Below are 23,635 nucleotides of genomic sequence, written 5' to 3' on the forward strand. Positions count from 1 at the left end.
ATTTTGAATGTGAGCTAAGAGAGGCAAAGAAAAAAAAGACCACAAAACAAGCAATTGAAGTGATATCAAATGAAGTGATTTGTGTTGACAACTTGCCTCTAAGGCAACCAAAGTCAGTTAAAAGGGTTTTGTTTCCAGATAAGGCTGTAATATGCAAATTGCTTGATGAGAATGATAAGTTTCTACTGACCAAGATTTACAATTTGGAAACCACAGAGTAAGACCATTTTAATTTTATCAAACAATAGATTTTTACTGTTATCAAACTGCAACGTGTTAATCAACATTTTTTTTACCTTATGACTAGAGCAATCATATGGTCCGGCACAGGAAATGAAGTATATGTTACATTGCATGATGTGGATGCAATTCTGAGAGATGGTGATACTGCAAATAATGTAAGTGGTCATACAATTTTCAATGACTAATGTTTACTTCAATAACTAAAAATAGTTCATTTTATTAACATATATTTAATTGATTTTTGTTTTTGTAGGTCATTGACAGCTTTGTGGAAATGCTTCAAATTGAGCAACAAGCAAAGAAGCCAGAAAAGAATAAGTCATTCTTTTTCTCAAGCCTTTGTTAGGTAAGCCATCAATTTGTGTTTAGTTTGAATTGATAAAATTTTACTGTGGTTTTGTGTAACATTGTACTATATTTTAGAGTTAAATTTTACTATTTCGTTTGCCAAAGATTGACAACTCATACAGTGTGTTACCAACACAACTTGAGACATGACACTCTTATATGATTAAATGCAGTTACTAGTGAAATGGGGTTATGGAGATTTGAGAAATCATTTAATTGACGAAGTGCTTGAGCAAGATTTGAGTGGATACAGATACCTTCACTTTTACATGAACTCCAATGGGAACAAGAAGAAAGAAAAACCCTACCACTGGACATTTCTTGTAGTTGACACTGAATTTGATGAGTGGAGACATTACAATTCTTTAAGGCCAAGAGACAACAGAGAAGATCCTTACCTTAAGGATGCAAAAAAGATTGCAAGTGCTTTGCGTCATATTAACAGTAATTTTTTACTGTTTTTTATTCTTGTATTTAATTATGACCAAACAATTATGCAATGATGTTAGATAACATATGTGGAGAACAAGTTGGCCAACAAAACGAAGAGAGGTAGAAGAAAGTTTGCAAACTTGGTTTCGGTAAAAGATAGTCTACAACAATGCCCAACATTGTAAGTATTTCATGCTACTACTACATGCTTGAATTGGTAGTTTTCAAATTTGACCAAATCTAACAAGATCTTGATTTTTATTAACAGTGTTGATTGCGGAATTATTGTATATTATATCATGCGTCAAATCATAAGAGATGAGCCTATTGCAAATTCTATGGAAGAAGATGAAATTAACGATTTCCGAGCATCAATAGTGCACCAATTTTTGAATGATTATCCAAAAGCATGGACTGAGGAACAATTCAACCTTAAAAAAAAAAAAAAAAAAGGGCAAGAGCTAAGACCTCAAGGACAACAGTGTGGACAACTTTTGGGGAAGTACTGTGAACGATGAATGTAATTTCGATTTTTGTAAATGAAAGAATGGTGAAAAAGTAATTGTAAGAGAAAGAATACTAAAAAAGTATTAGATAGTACATGTTATGTTTATTGTTCTAGTAAATTTTACTGTGGTTTGGAGATTAATACATTATTATAGCAGGATATTGTTTTGACTAGGAATTAACATTGTTATGGATAAAATACAATGATATAGGTTATACTTGTGTATCTTTGATGATATATGTCATTGTGCTGTTAGATTATTTTTGCACAAAGAGTGCATGATGAGCATCAGGGGAGTTTGTTTATTGTGGTAAATTTTGGTACAGGTTGGAAATGTTTTTCTAAGGAACTAACATACTGTCTGAAATAAAGTAAAAGTTTACTTTGAAATAAAGTAAAATTTTACGTTGCATAAAAGTAAAATTTTACTTTACCTTAAAATAAAGTAAATTGTTACACTCGGAATTTAAAAGTAAAATTTTACTCTGCATAAAATTAAAATTTTACTCTGAAATAAAAGCAAAATGTTACACTCAGAATCTAAAAATAAAATTTTACTATGCATAAAAGTAAAATTTTACTCAGCATAAAAGTAAAATTTTACTCTGAAATAAGAATAAAATGTTACACCCTGAATCTAAAAGTAAAATTTTACTTTGTATAAAAGTAAAATTTTATTCTGAACAATGAGCAAAGTGTTAGACTCTGGATCTAAAAGAAAAATGTACTCTGCATAAAAGTAAAATTTTACTCTTTATAAAAGTAAAATTTTACTCTGAAATAAGGTAAAACTTTAATCTAAAAGTAACATTTTACTCTGAAATATAGTAAAATTTTACTATGAATCCACAAGCTTATCATACCCATAGACAACCACTCAACAACATAGTAAATTTTTACTTTGAAAGGCAGTAAATTTTTACTTTCATGTGAATGAAGGCAATGTTTTACTCTGAAAAAAGTAAAATTTTACTCTGCAATAAAGTAAAAGTTTACTTTGAAATACCAAAAATTTTACTTTGAAAGCACAGGCTGAGCACAACCATTTCAAACCTTCACACCTACTGAACAAACTCCATTATAAGTTCATTTACATGAAACTTATTCACCCACATTAAAAAAATATATTAAAATGTCAAACTCAACCACAAAGCAAATCAAAAACTTGAACAAACAACTATTCAAGAACATAGTAAAAATGTCTTTTATTTCAATGTTTCCTTACAAATCTAGTCTAAAAGACTATACTATTATTGCTATGGACTATTTATTGCAGAAGAATTGTATTATTTTCATACTTCTATTACAAAATCAATAATGTCTTTCATGGCAATGTCTCTTTGCAAGTCTTCCTATTATGATCGTACTTCTCGCATCTACTACATTGTACTCATCTTATCTTCTCTCCCCTAGATAGAATCCTATTCTTCCTTGGCCTACCAGGTAGCCTCTTACAAACTGGAGGAAGGACAACAAGATCATCCATAACTACAAGAGGTTTCTTAACAGTGGGTATTGGATAAACAGACTCAGCATAGCAAGCTTGGAACTTGCTAGTGTAATAAAATGGTTCCGCATGTGCATACAAATCACCTTCACTCTTTTGGATAGCGGTCGCCGTGTGAGCACAAAGAAATCCATTCAATTGCCATTGGTAACATGAGCAAGTTTTATTCAATAGGTCAACGCTAATCGATGGCCGGGATTGAACCTCAAAAACATGATCACTTGAATGACTAACCAATCAAGTTCTTCCACTTTTAAGAGCATTTACTAATGTTGAATCCATCTCTTGACAATGAAAAGTATTTCATTTCTTAGCTTGTTCGCTCCTTCTCGACATCAAATCCATGATCTTCAACCTAATTGAATCAATCATCTTCGTAGTGGCAAATGACTAGCTTGACGGATCCATGAATTGAAAGACTCTGCCACATTCGAGTGCATTTCACCGTATTTTTGTCTTTTAAAATATGCATTAGTCCACTTGTCATAGGGCAAATTGGATAGAAACCTATAAACGATCCATTTTCCCTCATCTTGTAATTCTTTCAAACACTGATTAAAACATCCCACTGTCGGAGCATAAGCACATGAAGAAAACAAAAAAAACTATTCTACTCCTGAAAGTATTGCTGAAACTTGGATTGGAAAACCTATCCCTCAAATTGGCCTGCAAGTGTTGGAGACAAAAATAGTGGTAAGCAGTAGGTAAAACCTTGGGTAAAGCCTATAAAAGTACAGCGTTCTGATTAGATATGAAGGTAATTAGTCATTTATCCAACAATATATTCAACAAATGCATAAAAAACCATTCCCAACTGTCTGTAGTCTCCGTGTCGACAATTGCCATTGCAAGAGGGAAAAAACCTGAAAAATAACATTTTACAATTAGTAAATATATTAAACGAAAAGGACAAATATAGTAGATTTTTACTCTGAATAACAGTAACATGTTACTCTGAAAATAATTAACATGTTCCACTGAGAATAAGTAACTTGTTACTTTTGAATAAACTACAGTAATATCTATCTTGATCCTCATCCTTCGCTATAGCTGTTAACAAGGTGCACTTATATTTCCCCTTCAGAAAAGTTCCATCGATAAACAATAGAGGACGACAATGCCTAAACCCTTGAATGGAAGCATTAAATGCAACAAAAAACCTCTTGAATTGTCCACTTTGATGGTTATAGTCAAGATGCAAATAGCTACTAGGATTTGTGCTCATCACAATATCAATATACCATCGAATCTCATCATAAGACATAGAGAAATCCCCAAAAGTAGTAGTCCTAGCTTTCTCAACTCCCAACCAAGCGTGATTGTACATAATGGTGAGCCCGTATTGATCTATAAATTGACGCACAACATCAATTGGACGAGTTTGGGGATTCCCATGAACTTCATTAACAATCAAACTTGCAACCAAATTTGAACTCATCCTTGAGTTTTTAGAAGTACGAACTACAACTCCACAAGTATGCTCATCATGTAGAGTCCTAATGTAGAAAAAATTATTAGCACTTTCTAGAGATGCATGTACTCGCCATAAATAAGCTTTGGACTCCCTTATTGAACACACAGCAGTGACCTGACACTTCTCATTCTTCACATACACAAACTCAAATCCTATCTCAATGGCATATTTACATAATGCAGCCTGGAAATCCTTTGCACCTCCAATAAATCTTTGACCTACATCAGTAATTCCATTCATCCATCCACAAGACAACAAAGTCATTTCTTCATGTTGACAAAACATAGGGAGTAAATCCATTTCATCATCAGTAATGTTGGATCCACTAGCATCCCCTGATTTTCTAACTCCATGTTTTTCATTTGAAATGCCTATTTCAGTAATAGTCACATTAACCCGGTCAACACCAAGGGGATAAACAAGCGACAACATATTGTGAAAATCAAAATCATCATCAATCATGCATTGTGAATGTCCAGGTAAACAGTAAGATAACAGTATGCAACCACTACTGTCAAACTTCTTCAATTTACAACTTAAGAAATCAGTTAAATCCTTCAACGTGCAGTTTGACACAACCTTGAACACAATGGTACGATCACCATACTTGCATAACAATATAAGAGGTGGAACCATTTTACAAATCTGCAATTAATTAAGAATAAAATTTTACTGTTAATCAAAGTAAAATTTTACTGTCACTACAAGTCCAAAAGTCAAGATTATTTTGATCTAATACCCATTTCTCATATGCTCATCTCTGTCAAAGTTTTCCTAATACAAATCATTTTTAGACATTCCAATTTGGCTTCTTTGAACATCTTAGAATATGACTTCTTTGGGACTAATGGAAGAGCCTTTATGAAGTTCTCTAGGTCTAAACATAGTTCATGCCCACCCAATTACAACACAAACCGTGATCATGAATTATTAATAACTTGTGTATAGATATACATATATATAAACCTACACAAACACATAGAAATGGTATTCTTTGCAGACAATGAACTTGTTTGGTGCAATTTTTTGCTAGTTAAAAATTGATAACTAAAACGCATAAGCTAAAAGAACATATTATCTTCTCAATAATCAAAATTTTAGCTTATCTAAACTATTTTTACCTAAGCAAAAGTTGCAACAAACATGATCAACGTCAACGGAGGCAGAGTAAAATTTTGTAGCAGCTAAAGTATTTGGCAATGACCACCTCTTGACAGTAAAATTTTACTATCATTCTAACATTAGAGTAAAATTTACTCTCATTCTTGTACGGGGAGCAAATATTCCGGCAAGCCCGTACTCCTTTCTTCCGAGCTCCGTCGATGTCCGATCACCTGCGAGCAAGTAACAGTGAGCTACCCGGCGGTGTGTGGCCGGAAAAACCCTCCGACGGTCAAGTTAGCACACACCTTAGGATAGATAGAGAGAAGGGAGAGAGTGTTTGAGTGTAAGAATTCCTTACAGAGATGTTCGTGTGTCCCGTATGGGGGGCGCAGACATGCTTATATACCTTCTGCGCCCCATATCCACTCCCAGTCATCTCCTGACACGTGGCTCTGCTATCCCATCTGTCAGCACAAACCTTGCTGAACATCACCTAATCCCATCTGCCTGTCATCACAGCTGGAGCTCGGCAGCCGAGCTGCCCTATGCGTTGCTGCGCCGTGCCGTGCTTCATACCTAAGCACTTCCCTGGAAAAGCCAAAGGGGGGACCGGGCTAGGCGACATCTCGGCAAAGCCCAGCCCGAAGTACCACATGGTCAGCTTTCCCGCCGGTCAAACGGTCACCTCGGCCGACCACGCCTTTCCGGGCGCCGGTCACTCGACTTGTCTGACTTCGGCTAATCTCGGACCGAGCATCCTGGTCCGACCGAGCTCTACCTTACCGAGCTACTTCTTTACGGTCTGGGGCGGGACGCACTCGGACCAAGTTTTGCCCGGCCCAAGTTTTGACAGCCCTTCTCTGGGCGAACGGTCGATCATCTCGGCCCAATGCACCACTGGGCTCTCAACCTGCTCGGTCGATACCTCGGCCCAACTCCAGATCATAAATCACCCTCTCAATTCTAAACAGAGCACGTACCAGAGTAAAAATTTTACTCTAATTCTCTCAAACAAAAAACAGTGCAATAGAACCAGAGTAAAATTTTACTCTAATTCTCTCAAACAAAAAACAGAGCAATAGAACCAGAGTAAAATTTTACTCTGATTTTGTCAAACGAAATCAGATCAAACACAACAAAAATAATAAAAAAATAAAAATAAATAATCAACAAATCAACATACCTAATTGAGAAGAAAAACCTATAAAACTCGGTCAACACTCACAAATCTCAATGAAACTCTCGTTTAATTGAGAGTGTTGATTGTTGGCGACGAGATCATCTATTGTTGACCAAAGGAGAGATCAACGAGATTGTCTATTGTTGACTAAGGGAGAGATCTTATGCTGCGAGATCTTCAGATTTGGAGATCGTCTTCATTGATTTCGTTCCTAATTTCGCAAATTGTAGCAGATCGTAAAAAAAATATATGATACATATCTATAGAAAGGCAATATTGTCATAAAAAAAATAGAAATTATAAAATGTCCTTATTAAGGTAGGCATTTCCTACTCAGGGGCTTTTTGAAAGAAAATTGATTAGGTTATCCTTTACCCTAATAAGAAGACCCAAAAGAGGAGTTTCACCAAAAATCCCTAGTTTTATCTATGATTTTTTTTTTTCAATGTAAGAGGGACCCATTTCTGAAATTTGCCTTGGACCCCCTAAATCTCAAGGTCGGTCTTGCCTGTGGGGACTTATTACAGGTCCTGTGTAGATAATTTGAATTGTTAAATGTGTAGAACTCATCGAGTATTATATGCCTATAAACAATCACGATGATCGGATATCAATTGTTACGTGATCAAATCAGTTTTGTATAAAAAAAAATATTGTGAAAAAATAAATAGTTGAAAGAAATCTGATCCGATGAGATAGCTATCGATATCGATCAAAGTGATTTTTTACAAGCATATAGTACTTGACGAGTTCTACATATTGAACGGTTTAGATTATTAAAACGGGACTCGTGGTGAGCCCCATGGGCTCAACAGTATCCTTCAGTCCAAACACGAATTAGAGGGAAGCCCAGCCCTAAAAAAAATACAGTTAATCGTATTTACACATTTAGCATAATACCATTTGCTTGTTTGGTTTGGATATTTAGGATTCACTTTTTAAAAAAAAAATTATTTTTATTTTTCTGTGTTTTTTTTTACTGATTTTTTTTTAATATTCTAAGCATTTTTTTTTTAATTTTTAGATACACCTAATATAAATATACTTAAAAGGTATAAATTTGTGAAAAATATCTTTACAAAATTTTCTAAATACCAAAAATATAATATATATATATATATATATATATATATATATATATATATATATATAAGAATTTAATATATTTTTTGTATTCTTGTATATTTATTGATTTTAATTAAATTTTTTTACAAATATTTTACTTTTTAGATACATCCAAGTAAAGTGCATTTAAAAAAGTAAAAAAATTCCTTAAAATTTTAAAAATATTAACAAAAAACAAAAAAATGAAAAGTAAAAAACTCAATTTTCAAAAAATTGAAACCAACCAACTGATTGATTTTTAATATTTTAATTCAAATCTTGTTTATTAATAATTTATTAGTTGTATGAGTGAAAATTTTTGTCATCTTTTGTCAATTATAAAATATATTTATCTTTATTTATTTTTAATGCATTAATTTCAATCACTTTAGTCTTACTAAAAAAGAGTCAATGTACTCATGTTAAAAGTATAAGATTAATTGTATTTTTATCAAATCTCAAAACCGATAAGTGTAATTTATCCTAATTCATTTTATTTCAAATTGCGAACCAAATTATTACTTTCAACATAATACACACAAAAAAATGACTTGTTTAATTGAATTGTATTCAAAAGCATTAGTACTTTTTTAAAAAAGATAATAATAATTGTGTTTTATTAAATATTTTAAAATAATTAATTGTGTTTTGTTTCATAGTATTCAAATATTTATCTCTAAAAAGTGAATAAGTACCTTCACATATTCGATATTCTATTAAAAATATTAATTACATTGATGATTTGAAATAAAATTATTGAATGGTATTACAAACATCAAATTATGAATAAGAAGTGTAAAAAAAAAAAAACTTTTCACATACTTAATTTAGGTTAGTGGGGTCGCAATCCAAGTCGGACCACCTGAATATTCACTTAGTGTGCAATTCAAGTTTTGTTACCGAAAAAGAGAGAGGAGCAAAAACACATATTAAAAAAGGTGTATATGGTATGTTTTTCATAAATTTTTTTACAAAATTTCATAACCACCACCACTGCAACTGTCGTTGGTGACCTTCATTTCTATTCCTACGAGCCTCTCTGTCCCAACAATGCTCTCTACCCGCTCTCAAGTTGCATTTCTCGATCTCATCCCCATTGTGAACCAATCCTACCCTCTCTATCACCACGAAAGAAAGAGAGAGACCAAGAAAGAAAAAGAGAAAATAAAAAAAATAAAGGGAAGGAAGCAAGATGGTTGTGTTGGTCGAATGTGACAAGCTGATTAGTCGCCGATGAAAAAGTGACTAGGGATTGGAATTAGGCACACTTCATTTATTTAAAAGGTTTTAATTTTAGTGTTTTTCAAGTAAACCATTATTGAAATTAATTAAGTTGATCAAACGTAAATAACTTACATTTGGATAAAAATTGTGTTACAAAAAATTGCCAAGACAAATATGATTTAAACGTGTATATAGTTAGCAATTAATCAAAATCTTAGTTTCTTAAAAATAAATATTGTGACCCTGTTTGGGAATCGACTATTTTAATTGATTTTTTAACTTTTTATAAAAAGAATGTGTAAAATGTATATATAAAAAAAAGTGATATGATACTTATAGTAATTTTTTGATTACAAATCCATGTTGCGCATCTTTGATTGGAAAACAAATTATATTAGGGAAAAAAATTACTTCTCGTTAGAAAACAGTGCCAAAAAAGTCACCATCATCTAATAGCAGGACAAATAGGTAATCAGATCAGGATCCTCTCCAACCATATTCCTCTAGCCATCTATCCAACAGTTTGAAGCATACCTTTACGTGTAACCCTAAACTAATCTGATGGTTCAAATGCTTCCATGCAAGGACAGAGGTTGTAATATATTAGTAGAACGATGTCATTTTCGGTTGAACGCAGTAAAGACTGCAACAGTGTCATTTTTGGCTAATGATAAGAAACTAGAACAAGGCAAAATCCGTTTCCACTTCCATTTATCTTGTCAAAAGGTGGGTATGATGAGAAATTAGGGTTAGAATTTTAAGAAATTTTTTGATAATTTAAAAAAAGGAATAAAAGTGTAATAAGATAATTTTGAAAATTTGTGTAAATAGAATTATCTTTTTGAAAATTTTAAAATTAATAATTTCAATGCTAAACTTAAATTTTGTTGACAAAAAATATATTATGTAATAAAATAATACTTAATTAAATTTTGAAATTATAAATTACCCACAAACTTATAAAATAATAATAAATAACAATTAAACACTTTTGTTTTGAGCAGCACGAAACAAAAGTTGACACACATACACGCATAAACACGCTTATATAAAAGGCAAGGAACCCAAACACAACCCCCCCCCCAATCTAGTCTTCTCTACTCTCACTTCCATAAAAAATCCGAACCCTAATTCATTCAATAGTATACTTTCTCTCGCCGACATATTGTCGCGATTGCTTGCTGGTGAAGCCGCTTCTTCGATTAAGACCCCTGTCTGCGCATCGGTTGATTTTGATTTGTTTGATGGCATTGTAGAGACCGTACAGTTCGATCCCCAACCAGTGCGGTGTATGCAGGTATGGCGTTCTTGTAATGGGTTGCTCTTTGTTTGTTTGTCCTAGTGGATTTGACACCGTGTTGTTTTGTGGAAACCCATCTACTTGAAACTCCATGAAATTGCCTTAGCCGTCTATTGAGTTCCAAAACCTAGCTAGGTATTATGTGATTATTTGCATTTTCGAATTTAGGTATAAAACTTCGGTTTAACTTTATTTTGTGTTCTAATTTTCTATTTTTTTTGGATTTTAGATATTTTTCAACGTTAGCTTATTATGTTCTGTATATGATTGCACTAATTTTGTTTAATAATGGCAAACTGAATACACCGACCAGTCGAACGGTTTCAAAATTCTGCACGGTCAGCTCGGTTGTCTCCCTTGACCAGGCAAGATCGGTTTACATGGATGTCAACTCAAAAGCTTCGGTTTGCTTTTATTTTATGTTCAAGTTTTTATTTTTTGGGATTTTGGATATTTTTCAACGTTGGCTTATTATGTTCTGTATATGATTGCACTAATTTTGTTTAATAATGGCAAACCGAATAAATCGACTAGCTGAACTGTTTCAAAATTTTGCATGATCAGCTCGGTAGTCTCCCTTGACCAGTCAATATTGATTTACGTGAATGTCAACTCAAAAGCTTTGGTTTGCTTTTAAAAATTCTACAAATTTTTATTTTTTGGGATCATGGATATTTTTTAATGCTAGGTTATTATGTTATGCGTGTGGTTGCACTAATTTGTTTAATAATGGCAAACTAAATACACTAACCAGACGAACTGTTGCAATCTTTTGCATGGTCGCCTTGGTTGTCTTCCTTGATTTGTCAAGATCGATTTATGTGAACGTCAAATCGAAAGCATCAGTTTGCTTTTATTTTATGCTCCAACTGAACTGTTTCAAAACTCTACACGGTTGGCTTGGATGTCTCACTTGATCTCTCTTGATTGGTCAGGATCGATTTATGTAAATGTGAAATCAAACACTTAGGTTTAGCTTTATTTTGTGTTCTAATTTTCTTTTTTCTTTTTCTTTTTTGAATTTTTGATATTTGTCAACGCTAGGTTATTACGTTTTGTATATGGTTGCACTAATTTTGTTTAATAATGGCAAACCGAATACATTGACCAGCTGAATTGTTTCAAAATTCTTCACGGTCGATTTAGTTGTCTCCCTTGACCATGTCAAAATCGATTTACATGAATGTCAACTTGGAAGCTTCGTTTTTTTTTAAATTTTACATTCCAATTTTTATTTTTTTCAACGCTACCGTATTATGTTTTGTATATGGCTTTCACTAATTTTGTTTAATATAATGGCAAACCAAATACACCAACCAACCAACCAAATCGTTTCAAAATTCTATACGATCAGCTTGTTTGTCGCCCTTGACTAGTCAAGATTGATTTTTGTGAATGTCAAATCGAAAGCTTCAATATGCTTTTGTTTTACGTTCGAATTTATGTATATATTTTTTTCTACTTTGGCTTATTATGTTTTGTATATGGATTCTCCTAATTTGTTTAATATATAATAGCAAAACGAATACACCAACTAACCGAACCGTTTCAAAATTATGCGCAGTCGGCTTGATTGTTTGCCTTGATCTCCCTTGATTGGTTAGAATCGATTTATCTAAATGTCATATTGAAAACTTCGGTTTAGCTTTATTGTGTACCAGTTTTCTTTTTCTTTTTAATTTTTATTTTAGATTTTGGATATTTTTCAACCCTAACGTATTATGTTTCTGTATATGCTTGCACTAATTTTGTTTAATAATGGCAAACCAAATACATCAACCATCCGAATCGTTTCAAAATTGTGCACAATCGATTTGGTTGTCCCTTGACCAGTCATGACCAATTTACGTGAATTTGAAATCAAAAGTTTCGGTTTGCTTTTATTTTACTTTCCAATTTTTATTTTTTTCAACGCTGACGTATTATGTTTTATATATGGTTTCCCCTAATTTTGTTTAATATAATGGGAAACTGAATACACCAACCAACCGAATCGTTTCAAAATTCTGCACGGTTAGCTTGGTTGTCTCCCTTGACTTGTCAAGATTGATTTATGTAAATATCAAATCAAAAGCTTCGGTTTGCTTTTATTTTACGTTCCAAAATGCTGGCTTATTATATTCTGTATATGGCTTCTCCTAATTTTGTTTGTTATATTATATAATGGCAAATCAAATACACCGACCAACCGAACCATTTCAAAATTCTGCAAGGTTGGCTTGGTTGTCCTACTTGATCTCCCTTGATTGGTCAGGTTCAACTTATGTAAATGTGAAATGAAAAACTTGGGTTTAGCTTTATTTTGTATTCTAATCTTCTTCTTCTTTTTTTTTTTTTTTTTTTTCCAGATTTTGGATATTTTTCAATGCTAGCTTATTATGTTCTGTATATGGTTGCACTAATTTTGTTTAATAATGGCAAACTGAATACACCAACTTGTCAAACCGTTTCAAAATTTCGCATGGTCGGCTTGGTTGTCTCCCTTGACTAGTCAGGATCAATTTATATGAATGTCAAATTGAATACTTCGGTTTAGTTCTCTTCCCTGACTAGGATAAATTTATGTAAATGTCAAATCAAAATCTTTGGTTTGGTGGGGAAACCCCACCCTAGATCTCGACCAAACTGCTCTTATTTTCACCCCTACTTCTAACACAGCGTGAAAGTGGACCCCTATATTCTCGACTTGCATCCTTCCTACAATACCCAATGGGCTCTCTCAATCTTTGGCCCACATTGGTTTAAACTTAGAATGTCCTACATTGTTTAGGATAGTGAGGCAATGATCAGATTCAATATTTGGTAAATGACAGAATAAGAGAGTTTGGGAGAATGGATATGCAATATGCATTAGCCAGGACCCTATCTAACCTTTCTAACCTTTCCTGATTATTGGTGTACTGTGCTCAACAATTTATCTAAGTAGAGGAGTTACTTGTAAAGTAATTATTATGGTTTTATTTTGTGTTGCAATTTTTCTTTTCTTTTCTTTTTGTTTCTTTTTTTTTATTTTTATTTTTATTTTTATTTTTATTTTTATTTTTATTTTTATTTTTATTTTGGATTTTTGTTTTTGTTACTTAAAAGCTTCTATGTGGTGGAGAAATCACCTAGACCTCCGCCAAACTACATTGATTTCTCCCCTACTCATAACACAACGTAAAAGTTGGGAACCCTAAATTCTTAAGTTGCATGCTTCTTGCAACACCCAGTGGGTCTCTAGATCTATAATTCACATAGCTTCAAACTTAAGAGGTCGTTTTAAGGCTAATTTTTCTTGTACTTTATCTCGAACAATGTGATAATTATTAGATTCACTAGTTGGTAAATGACAAATAAGAGCATTTGGGAAAATGTAAAACCAAGATTTTGCATTAGCTAGACCCTATCCAACCATTCCTGAATATTGGTACCCTTACTCTTTGATTTTTCCAAGTAAAGGAGTGTCATGTAAAGGAGTTACGGTTTTATTTTGTGTTCCAGTTTTTGTTTCTATATATTGTTTGCTCTGATTTTGTTAAACAATGGCAAATTGAATACACTTACTGACTGCTTAGATTTTAGTCGATTTGGTTTTCTCCCCTGATCGGTCACAATTGATTTATATTATCAGTAAACTGTACCAATTTCACCCCTATGTCTAACCCAGTGTGAAAGTTGGAGACCCCTTTTTGTTTTGGAGTTTCATGCTTTCTACAACTCCCAATGACTCTTTGGATCTTTGGACTACATAGCTTCAAACTCGAAAGATCGTTTTTTTGTTAATTTTTCTCCTACTTCATCAAGAACAATGAGAGAATGTTTAGATTCAATTCTAACATAAAGTGAAAGTTGAGGACCCCTTAATTATGGAGTTGTAAGTTAATCACATATATTTGTGTCTCATAAAATTTTCATAATTTTCTGAGAGATCGTTTGATGTTTCTGTTTCGTTGTCATAGTTGCTGGTTTGTCTTGATCATGTCATTGTCTCATGTTTAGTTTAGGATTGTCATGCATTAATCATGTTTTGTCTTGTTTTTTGCCATGATTGCATGCTTGTTAATTTTCATGATAGTTTAGTGTTTGATTGGCATCATTATAGTTGTTAGTTTCTATTTTTATTTTATTTTATTTTTTGCGAAACACTAATTTAACTAATTGAACCAATGAAATTGAGTGAAGTCATCTTGCATATTAAAGTCTAACAAATTCCAAATGAAATTGACTAAAGGATAACTTATCAGCTGGGCAAGATGGGTGCCTCACACCTTCCTAATTTGTACCTTGGACTGCGATTGTAGTTTCTTTGGTTGTATCTTGTGTTTTATCTATGAAGTCAAGTTTTTGTTTTTGTTTTTTTTCTTCTTCCGTTTTAGGATTATATTGGGTTTCCTAGTGGTCCTTTGAGAAAAAATTAGCTGGCAACTCCATCGAATGGATCTCTATTTCTCGCGACAATTGCTAACTATTATATTTTCTTCTTGATTCAAAGTTTGAATCATTTGGATTAAATATTCAAGTCTTTTTACATCTCTAGTAGTTTTAAATTCTTATTCTAAAGATCATAGTGTCCTATACTTTCATAGTCTTCATATTTTTATGTGAATCTTTGTTCATTACATTTCTCTCCTATAGGAATTCTTACACTAAATGATACACTGAAGCATTTTCTTCCTTCAAATTTTAGAATGAGATTTTCGTCTAATAACTTCATAGTTCGAGAATACTTCTAAATGCTGGACTTCTTTTTTTTTGGGTTTCCATTTATTCGGAAACTGAATATTTCCCCATTGAGTGATTTTTGGTTGATAGCCTGTTTCAAATGAAGGGAGTTCTTCCCTTTTTTTGACTAAACAAATTATTTGCCATTTTTTAACACATTAACTTAAGTACACTCGTCAAATTTAAAAAACTTGATTCATGAGTTGTTGGTGCGACTCTGAGCATCTCTAATATCAATCATGAAATTTAGAATTGCATTAAAGAACAATTTGTTTACTTGTGTTAGCTTGCACAACTCTCAATAGGCTTCAATGCTATCATCATCTCCTAAAGATACATAAAAGTATTTGGAGTGGAATATGTATATTTCTGTGTATGTTTATATTTTGTCAAGTCAAACAATTTCTCTCTCTTTACAAGTTCTCTATCAAACTTCAAACAAACTTCCAAGAAATTACACCTTATATACTTTTTACTTATTTTTCACTATAAAATGTCATAATAAAAATTACAAAGTATCATAACAAAAATCACAAAGAAACATAACATTATCATCCCTAACTTTAGAGTGCACATCATAAATTCATTATTCATAATTTTATCACAAAATATCATAACATACATTATAGATAATCATAATTTTTATGATAAAAAATCATAATTTTTTTATAATGTACATCTTTTTAAAAGGTGCATCACTACAAACAAAGTGAATAATATCAAATTTATTAATATTTTTATCATACACTGTATTTATTTGAAACGAACAAATGTACATATATGTCTTTTGATCAAAAGAAACATAACTAAACACAAATAAAGAACACATAGAATGATGTCCATACGATTACATATTTCAACTTCTTTAAGAAAATGTAGAGTAAATACAAAAATTTAGATTCAAATTTGACATCCCAGATTCAAAAAAATAAAAAATAAAAAATAAAAAAATTGACATCCTAAGCCCAAAATGTGGTGTCTTTCATTAATATGACCATAATATGTCAAATCAAATTGTATGAAATTTTTATATAAAATTTGATATTTATACGTAAAAAATGATATTTATCATAAAATAAATATTTTTAATCTTTTAACCTCCCAATCCACGTCACAACGCCAAGTCCGTAAGTACGAAGATTCTTTTCGGTTGGAAATCACAACTAGAGTGGGGCCTCTATGAGCTCACCACAGGATCACCTCATTATCTAAATCGTTTATCTTCTAAGGCTCTCTAACAGATTATCCATGCCAAATCAGGTTGATCAAATAATTTTAATCACATGATTGGTTCATATTTATTTTAAAAAAAATGCATAGCAAGTATAATTTTGAAAACAAACTGTCCATTGTTTTGAGGACAAATGTGGTATCATCACGTGATTACGATTATTCGATCAATCTAATTCTTTTACATAAATTATCAACCCAAAAGTTCTTAAAAGTTGAATGGTTCAGATCATATGACAACCCATGGAGGCCCAATTTACCAACTACAAAGAATCTCCATCTTTTGCATGACTCATTAGTTCACATTATTGGAGTCAGGCAAGGCACCCACTCATGCTGGTGGCAACATTCCAGTTTGCTCATGAACATTCTTAAACAATGGTGGCAACATCCTATAAACAACAACAACCTCCTTCATAGCACCACCATCACCACCCTCACCGCCATCACCATTAGTCCAAATACTAATTTTATGTTGCAGCCCACGAATCGCCTCGCCATTAATCTTGGCAATCTCCTGAAACATCCCACCATTGATCATTAAGTAATCTCTAAGAGCATTGTAATTCCCTTCCAACGCGTCCAAAAGCGTGCATATATAAACCCCTTGGGCTTGTCCGAGCGCTATAAGCCCTGCAATTTCTTTTTGTTTAGCATATAATTCTCCATCAGCGAGTTGTTGGAGGGCATAGAAAGCAGCCTCAGCCGTGGCTTTTTGGGCCTGGGCTTCTTTCTCTTTCTCGTACAGAATTGCTTCGGCTGCTTTCTGTTTGTTGTAGAGCTCCTAGTTTGCCTCTTGTACCTTTGTTTTTCATCAAAATAGTTAATTCCAAGTTTTTTGCGGAATGCTAATTTGATATTGGTGAAATAAATGAAAAATGATATACGGAAATTTTAATTAAAATTCTAATCATACCAAAATTTTCAGACACAATTAATGATGTAACTGTTTCACTCAACAAACTGACGTGATATAACTGTTTTACTCAAATTTTTTTTTTTGGTATAAAAAAGTTTAGGTAAGGGAAGGCTATCTCAGTCCAGGGTTAGGGCAAGCCACCAAGGAGGACTACTGGTAGTAGTGGGAATTGAACCTAAGTCTTAAAGACGAAGAGTCTGATCCTTACCAACTTAACCAATCCCCATTGGCTGTTTTACTCAACTTTAAGTGATGCAAATCGATAGCTATTAATCTTAGAAAAATGATATACAAACCCACTTTATAGACCTATTTCTAGACCGAGTAATATGTTAATAAGATGATTGATTAATGAGTAGAGAATAAATGAAAAAGAGAATTGACTTAGATATTTTAATAGAATACCACATCATTGAGTTTAAAAGGTGGGTCTAATTTTTTAATCTAAATAGCAGTACTCATCTAAATAATATGACAAATCACTTTTGTATTAATATTTTAAGAAACAACATAAAATGTGTCAACTAATAAGTAAAATAGAACATTATTCCGGAAACACATAATATTTTTTCCTTAAATCTCTCGTCGTCTGAAGAACACCGGTATGAATCTCTGTCTCTCTCGATCTTTCAATCTCTCCCTCGATCTCTGACTCTCTCGTACAATCTCGATCTTTCAATCTCTCTCTTGATCTCTGTCTCTCCCTCGTACAATCTCAATCTCTCTATATCTGCATACACATTATCTGACCTTTTTTAGATAATTTTTCTTCTCTTACATATCTCTTTGTACAAGTATATATATGAATTTATATATGTATCTCTATTTATTGATTGAATAATCATCCTTATTTTAATTTCAGGTTCTCGATTGATCCAATCATTGATCGGCAGCAGTGGAAAAATCAACTCCTTTGAGAAAAGAAACCCTAACTTTCTCATTGAAGGTAAGTTTTAATCTATTTGTTTACACGTTTGTTCTGGTTTTGATCTTGTGTAGATTTGTATTGAACTACTCTTTGTTAGTTTTTTGTTTACTGTTTGGGAATTGATTTCAATTTGTTAGCTTTTGTAGTTTGAATGCCATGTTTATTGACAAATGTGCTCAGTTAAAATACAGTTAATGTGTTGATTATTGTTGATGTTGTGGTTAATTGGTGCAAATTTCAACATAGACAAATGGGAAATTAGTTTTTGTTTCCAATTCCAAAAAGAGTAGGAGTATAAACTCTAATTATTTGATAAATATTTTCCCAAAAAAATAAAATAAAAATGATTAGATGATTACAACTAAGAGCATACATTTTATGATAAAGAGTTGCTACAATTTACATCTTAAAACTAGAACTACTAGACAATTGGGAATCATTATATAATATAAGCAAAGACGTTGTAAGGTCTTTATTGATGAATACTTCAATCTATTTTTCTCAAATTTTTGGATTTTTATAATGTAAAAATCTATGTGTCATATTATTGGTTCTCATTAACTTTTTTTTCCTTTTTAATTTTAATTATCAATATGGCAATACCTTTCAAATTTTGTCCATTAATTAGAGAATCTTTGGAATTTTCAACAATATGGAAACTTTCTATTTCTTAAAATGATGATGAAAATCTCAATATATGTTTCTTAAATAGTTAGTGACAATTGATTTGTAAACCACTGGTTTTTCCTTAATTTGATAGTAAATTGAAATAAAAAAATTTTGAGGTCTTCTAGTTTTTTCCATCGTAGATTTTTTGGTTTTTGCTTTTGAGGACCTCTTGTCCTTCTTTGTACTTCTCTTTTCTCCTTTTTGATAAAATTCTTCTTTTATTATTGAGCCCAAAAAAAAAAAATTGAAATAATTTTTTTATAATATAATAATAATAAAAAAGTTCTGGCTTTTGAACAGATTGTTTAAGAGAGGATTTTTTTCTTAAACTTGAGTCCTATTTCCTCTTATTCTCGCAACATTTCTTCTTTAAATGAGTAGAAATTTCACATCAGCTTTGCGTTGCCTTTAGATTGTATTAACCTGATGAAAAGCAGGGGCCTATTGCCTTCTTGTGGGAAATCATTTTTTTCATTGTTATTGGATGAACCTCTTGAGTAGTTAAAGATTGAAGGTTCAATATCAGGGGTTTGCTGCTTCTATAGCTACACTACTCGAAATACGATTTTTTGCGATTGATTATTTTACCACTGCAAAAAATCACTTTTTACGTCATAATCCCGTTTTACTTAACCCCCAAAATCGTGTTTTTAACTGAAAACAAAAAAAAACCCCAAATCATGTAAAACTTGCCCTATCCCCTTTCACTCTTGTTTCCCAACTCTCTCTCTCTCTGTTAATCTCTCAAATTCTCTCCTCTCTCACTCGACTCTCCACTATCTCTCGCTCAAATCTCACTATCCACTCTCCACTCTTCACTCTCTCTCACTTGACTCTCACTTCGATGTAGATATAAAGATTTTGATCGATTGTTGATGAAGACTTGAAGATTTCGATCTATTGTTGATGAAGATTTGGATCGATTCATAATCGGTAAGCCTAATTTCTATGTACGAATCCAACTCTCTATCCCTGTAATCCCTATATCTTTATTTTTATCAATGCAGTGTTGATTCTGATTTCGAAACATCTTTTTGATTCGAAGATTCATTTTATTTTTTTATCTTTTTAAATTATTAAATCTTGATTTGCTTTGGCTTTAAAACTTGATTTGAACATTTCTCTAGATTGTTTGCTAAATTTCTTTTAGTTTTTTAACCTCTTGTTTGTATAATTTCAAACTTTTAGTATTCTGCTTTTATGTTTGTTTGGCTAGAAAACTGAAGCTCACCTCAATTGGGGTAAAATATATATTTGTTTTCCTGTGTCATTGTTACATTTTCTTAGCAACCAAACAGAGCATAATTTGATTAATCTTTGAATGATTTTTCTAGTTTATAATCTTGTTGTTCTGCTTTGAATTCTTCTTTGTTACATGTTTTAGTCGTAGTTGATTTCTATATTGCTTTGTTTAATTTTGACTTCAAGCTCTCTTAATTTCAATTTAGTTTGATGAAGCTCAGATGTAATTTAGATCTTGAATTAAACGATGAATTACTTGCTACTGATATCTTTCTCTCTCGTTTTTGAATTTGAATTCGATTCATATAGCTAAATGCATAGAGTACTGAATATTAGTATTCTTAGGAAATACATGAATCTTTTAAAAAATTTTAATTTGTTCATCAGTTTTTTAACCGGAGTCTTATTGGCTTGTATCTTATCTTAGTTGATACATTCATGAGGGCTTTACACACTCTTCTTTGTCCTTTCTCCATACTCAATAGGCCGAATTTTGATTTGGATCAATTTCTTCTGCCAAGTAAAATTTACTACTATAGTTCAATTTGGTCTCAAACTGATATTTAGTTCGATTTATTTCTTTTTGTATCCATTCATGTGAATAAGCAAAAATAATAATAATAATGAGTAGCATCTTGATAATTGAAGGCTCTAGAAAGGGGAAAGTGAGTAGTATCTTGAATAATTGAAGGTTCTTCTTAGGTGGAGCTCATAGGGTAGGTGTACATGGCATCATTTCTATTTTGTGTGGTTGAGATGTAACTTGTGTATTTTGAATTCAGTATTTCTATTTTTATTATGATGATGTCTGATTCATGCATATAAATAATTGAAGGTTCTATTTTTATATATATATGCATGAATTAGACATCATCATAATAAAAATAGAAATAATGAATTCAAAACACACAAGTTACATCTCAACCACACAAAATAGAAATGATGCCATGTACACCTACCCTATGAGCTCCACCTAAGAAGAACCTTCAATTATTCAAGATACTACTCAGCATGCTTGGTTGCTGTTTTTTGAAAAAATGATTTGAAAACTATTTTTTGAAAAAAAATGCTTGTTTGGTTTTCAAAAAAATATATCATTACAATTTCAAATTTCCCTCTAAATTAATGATTGAAACAATTAAAAAAATACAAAAAAATCACATCAAAACATTCTCTCAGATTTTTTAAATATATATATATATATACATACATATATGTACCTATATGTACCTATTCTACTAAAGCCTACTTATCTCATTTTCAAAGCCTACCTATATGTACCTATTCTACTAAAGCCTACCTATCTCATTTATTTTTTTGAAAACATAACTCAGTTTTTAAAATAACCAAACAAGTTGTATAAAATTTTCAAAAAATCATATTCAAAAAACCACAACCAAACACAGTGACTCACTTTCCCCTTTCTAGAGCTTTCAATTGTCAAGATGCTACTAAGTTTGTCTGCTAGTATGTTTGTCTTGAATACTGCTGTATCTGCTATGAATATTATTGTACAATTTTGTCTATATGATTCGTTCTCCCTATCAAGGTCAAGATACACCTTTTCCATTGTCATACATGTTTGACTTGTTACATCCTCTCTTAATGATTTTTCAGCCACTGGCCAGTGCATATGACTTGCAAAACATAGAGATGGTCGGTGGGAATGGGCAATTGCTCCTGGTGTCTCATCATTTCCTAGATATCAACATGCAGCGGCGAGTTTTTCTTTTAAACTCCCAACCAAAAAAAGAAAAGAAAAAGACCCCACTATTAGTTGACATTTCCCCCCCTCCTGTTCGGTATCTAGAAACTAGTCATTGAGATGTGCTATGCTCCTGTAGGTTTTTGTAAATGCAAGGCTCCATGTGTCTGGTGGTGCACTTGGTGGTGGACGCATGGTGGAAGACTCATCAAGTGTTGCAGATATTTTCCTTTATTTTCTTTTTCCCTGTAATCCAGCAAATGTGTTACTACAAAAATAGTTAAAGATCACACTTTGACAAAAAAAAAATATCTCACTTTTATTAGAAGTGTGATAAAAAAAATTAGATTGATATTTTAATCACACTTAATTTGATTAAGTGTGATAATATTTATTTTTTATGTCACTTTTCAATTAAGTGTGATTATATATATATATATATTTTTAATCACGCCTTCTAATTAAAGTGTGATTATATATACACTACTACTTTTTAATCACACTTTTTAAATAAGTGTGATTATATATATATTTTTTAATCACACATTCTAATTAAAGTGTGATTATTTATGTATTTTTTAATCATACCTTCTGTACGGGGAGGAAATAGTTCTCCCCGTATAATCCTGTTGACCAAGTCCACGCTCCTCCGTACGACGTCGCTTTGTCACCTGAAAACACAAACGTGAGCTGGCCGGCGGGTGTGTGCCGGAAACCTCTCCGATGCCTAAGTCAGAAAACTTGACAAATAGACAAAGCTCTAAGTTCTCAGAAAGATTGTGTTCAATTACCTCCTCCAAGGTGATGCTTGTGAGCTTTTATAAGTTTCATATGGCACAATCCTAGTAGGACTTGTATTTCTCTATGCAGAGTCCTCCTAGGATTCATTCTCCTAAGGATAATGCTTATCCTTTTACACCCTTCCCCACTGCTTAAACCAAGTCGGATGGTTTTCTTTATGGCCGAACTTCCATTTGACCGAAGTAAAATTGGCTATACCGAGCCACAGAGGGCCGAACTATCCTTAGCTCGGTCTTCCCCCCTAACTCCTTACTTCGGCTGTTCTGTTCACCCTTGACGTACTTAGATCAATCTTCCAAGTAACAAGTTCTGACCGTCCTAACCATTGTAAGTCACGACCGGACTAACTCTGAGACCGGCCTAACCGTAAGTTGCCTAAAGACCGGAGTAGTTTTATTCTTCCTTGGGCCGAAGTAGATATTTCTTCTTGAGCCGGAGTAATTTCACCTCCTTGAGCCGAAGTAACTTTGTCTTAACAAGGCCGGAGTAACTTTGCCCTTCTGGGCCGGAGTATCTATTGCGGCCTTCTTACTTAGTCCTTCGCGTTTTGGGCCTCAATGCCCAACTCGCGGCTCGGCCCAATTTTTCCCAAAAATTACCCTCTCAATTGCCCCTTAATTCCATCTGTGCAACATGATTGGGATTACCAGCCTTCTGGCCGAGCTAGAGTTTGTTACGCTTTTTCAGCCGAGCTAAAAATCCTTTAGCCTTTCCAGCCGAGCTAAGTTTACCTCGGGTATCACTATATCCGGTCAAAACGTCTCTTTAATCACAGCGACTGTAACGCTTCCCCTTCCAGTGACACGTGGCAAACTCTGATAAGCTGTGGCCAACTGTCACGCCGCCCTACAAAAATTACGTACAGTTCCCGCCCCTTTTTGCCGCTTCTTTCTCTCTCCTTTTTCACAAAAGAACCATTCTACTTTTGAATCATTCACTTACATTCTTCAAATCCTTCGTCTTCTCTCTGTGTGCTCTAACTGTTCTTCCACTGTTCTTGAAAAGGCTGTGGT

The 23,635-nt window shown here is 32.7% G+C and overlaps 1 protein-coding gene across 1 annotated transcript; it reads right to left on the reverse strand.

Moving 5' to 3' along the window:
* Positions 1-3,803: 3,803 nt before the first annotated feature.
* LOC114308195 (uncharacterized) lies at positions 3,804-5,148 on the reverse strand. Its single transcript, XM_082900267.1, has 2 exons — positions 4,053-5,148; positions 3,804-3,901 (listed from the first exon to the last, which is right to left on the reverse strand). The coding sequence occupies exons 1-2, from the start codon at positions 5,146-5,148 to the stop codon at positions 3,804-3,806; spliced, it is 1,194 nt and encodes a 397-aa protein (XP_082756393.1).
* Between the last annotated feature and the right edge of the window lie 18,487 nt (positions 5,149-23,635).

Source organism: Camellia sinensis, chromosome 13, assembly GCF_055761805.1.
Source record: "Camellia sinensis isolate YWXY chromosome 13, ASM5576180v1, whole genome shotgun sequence".
Taxonomy (NCBI): Eukaryota; Viridiplantae; Streptophyta; class Magnoliopsida; order Ericales; family Theaceae; genus Camellia; species Camellia sinensis.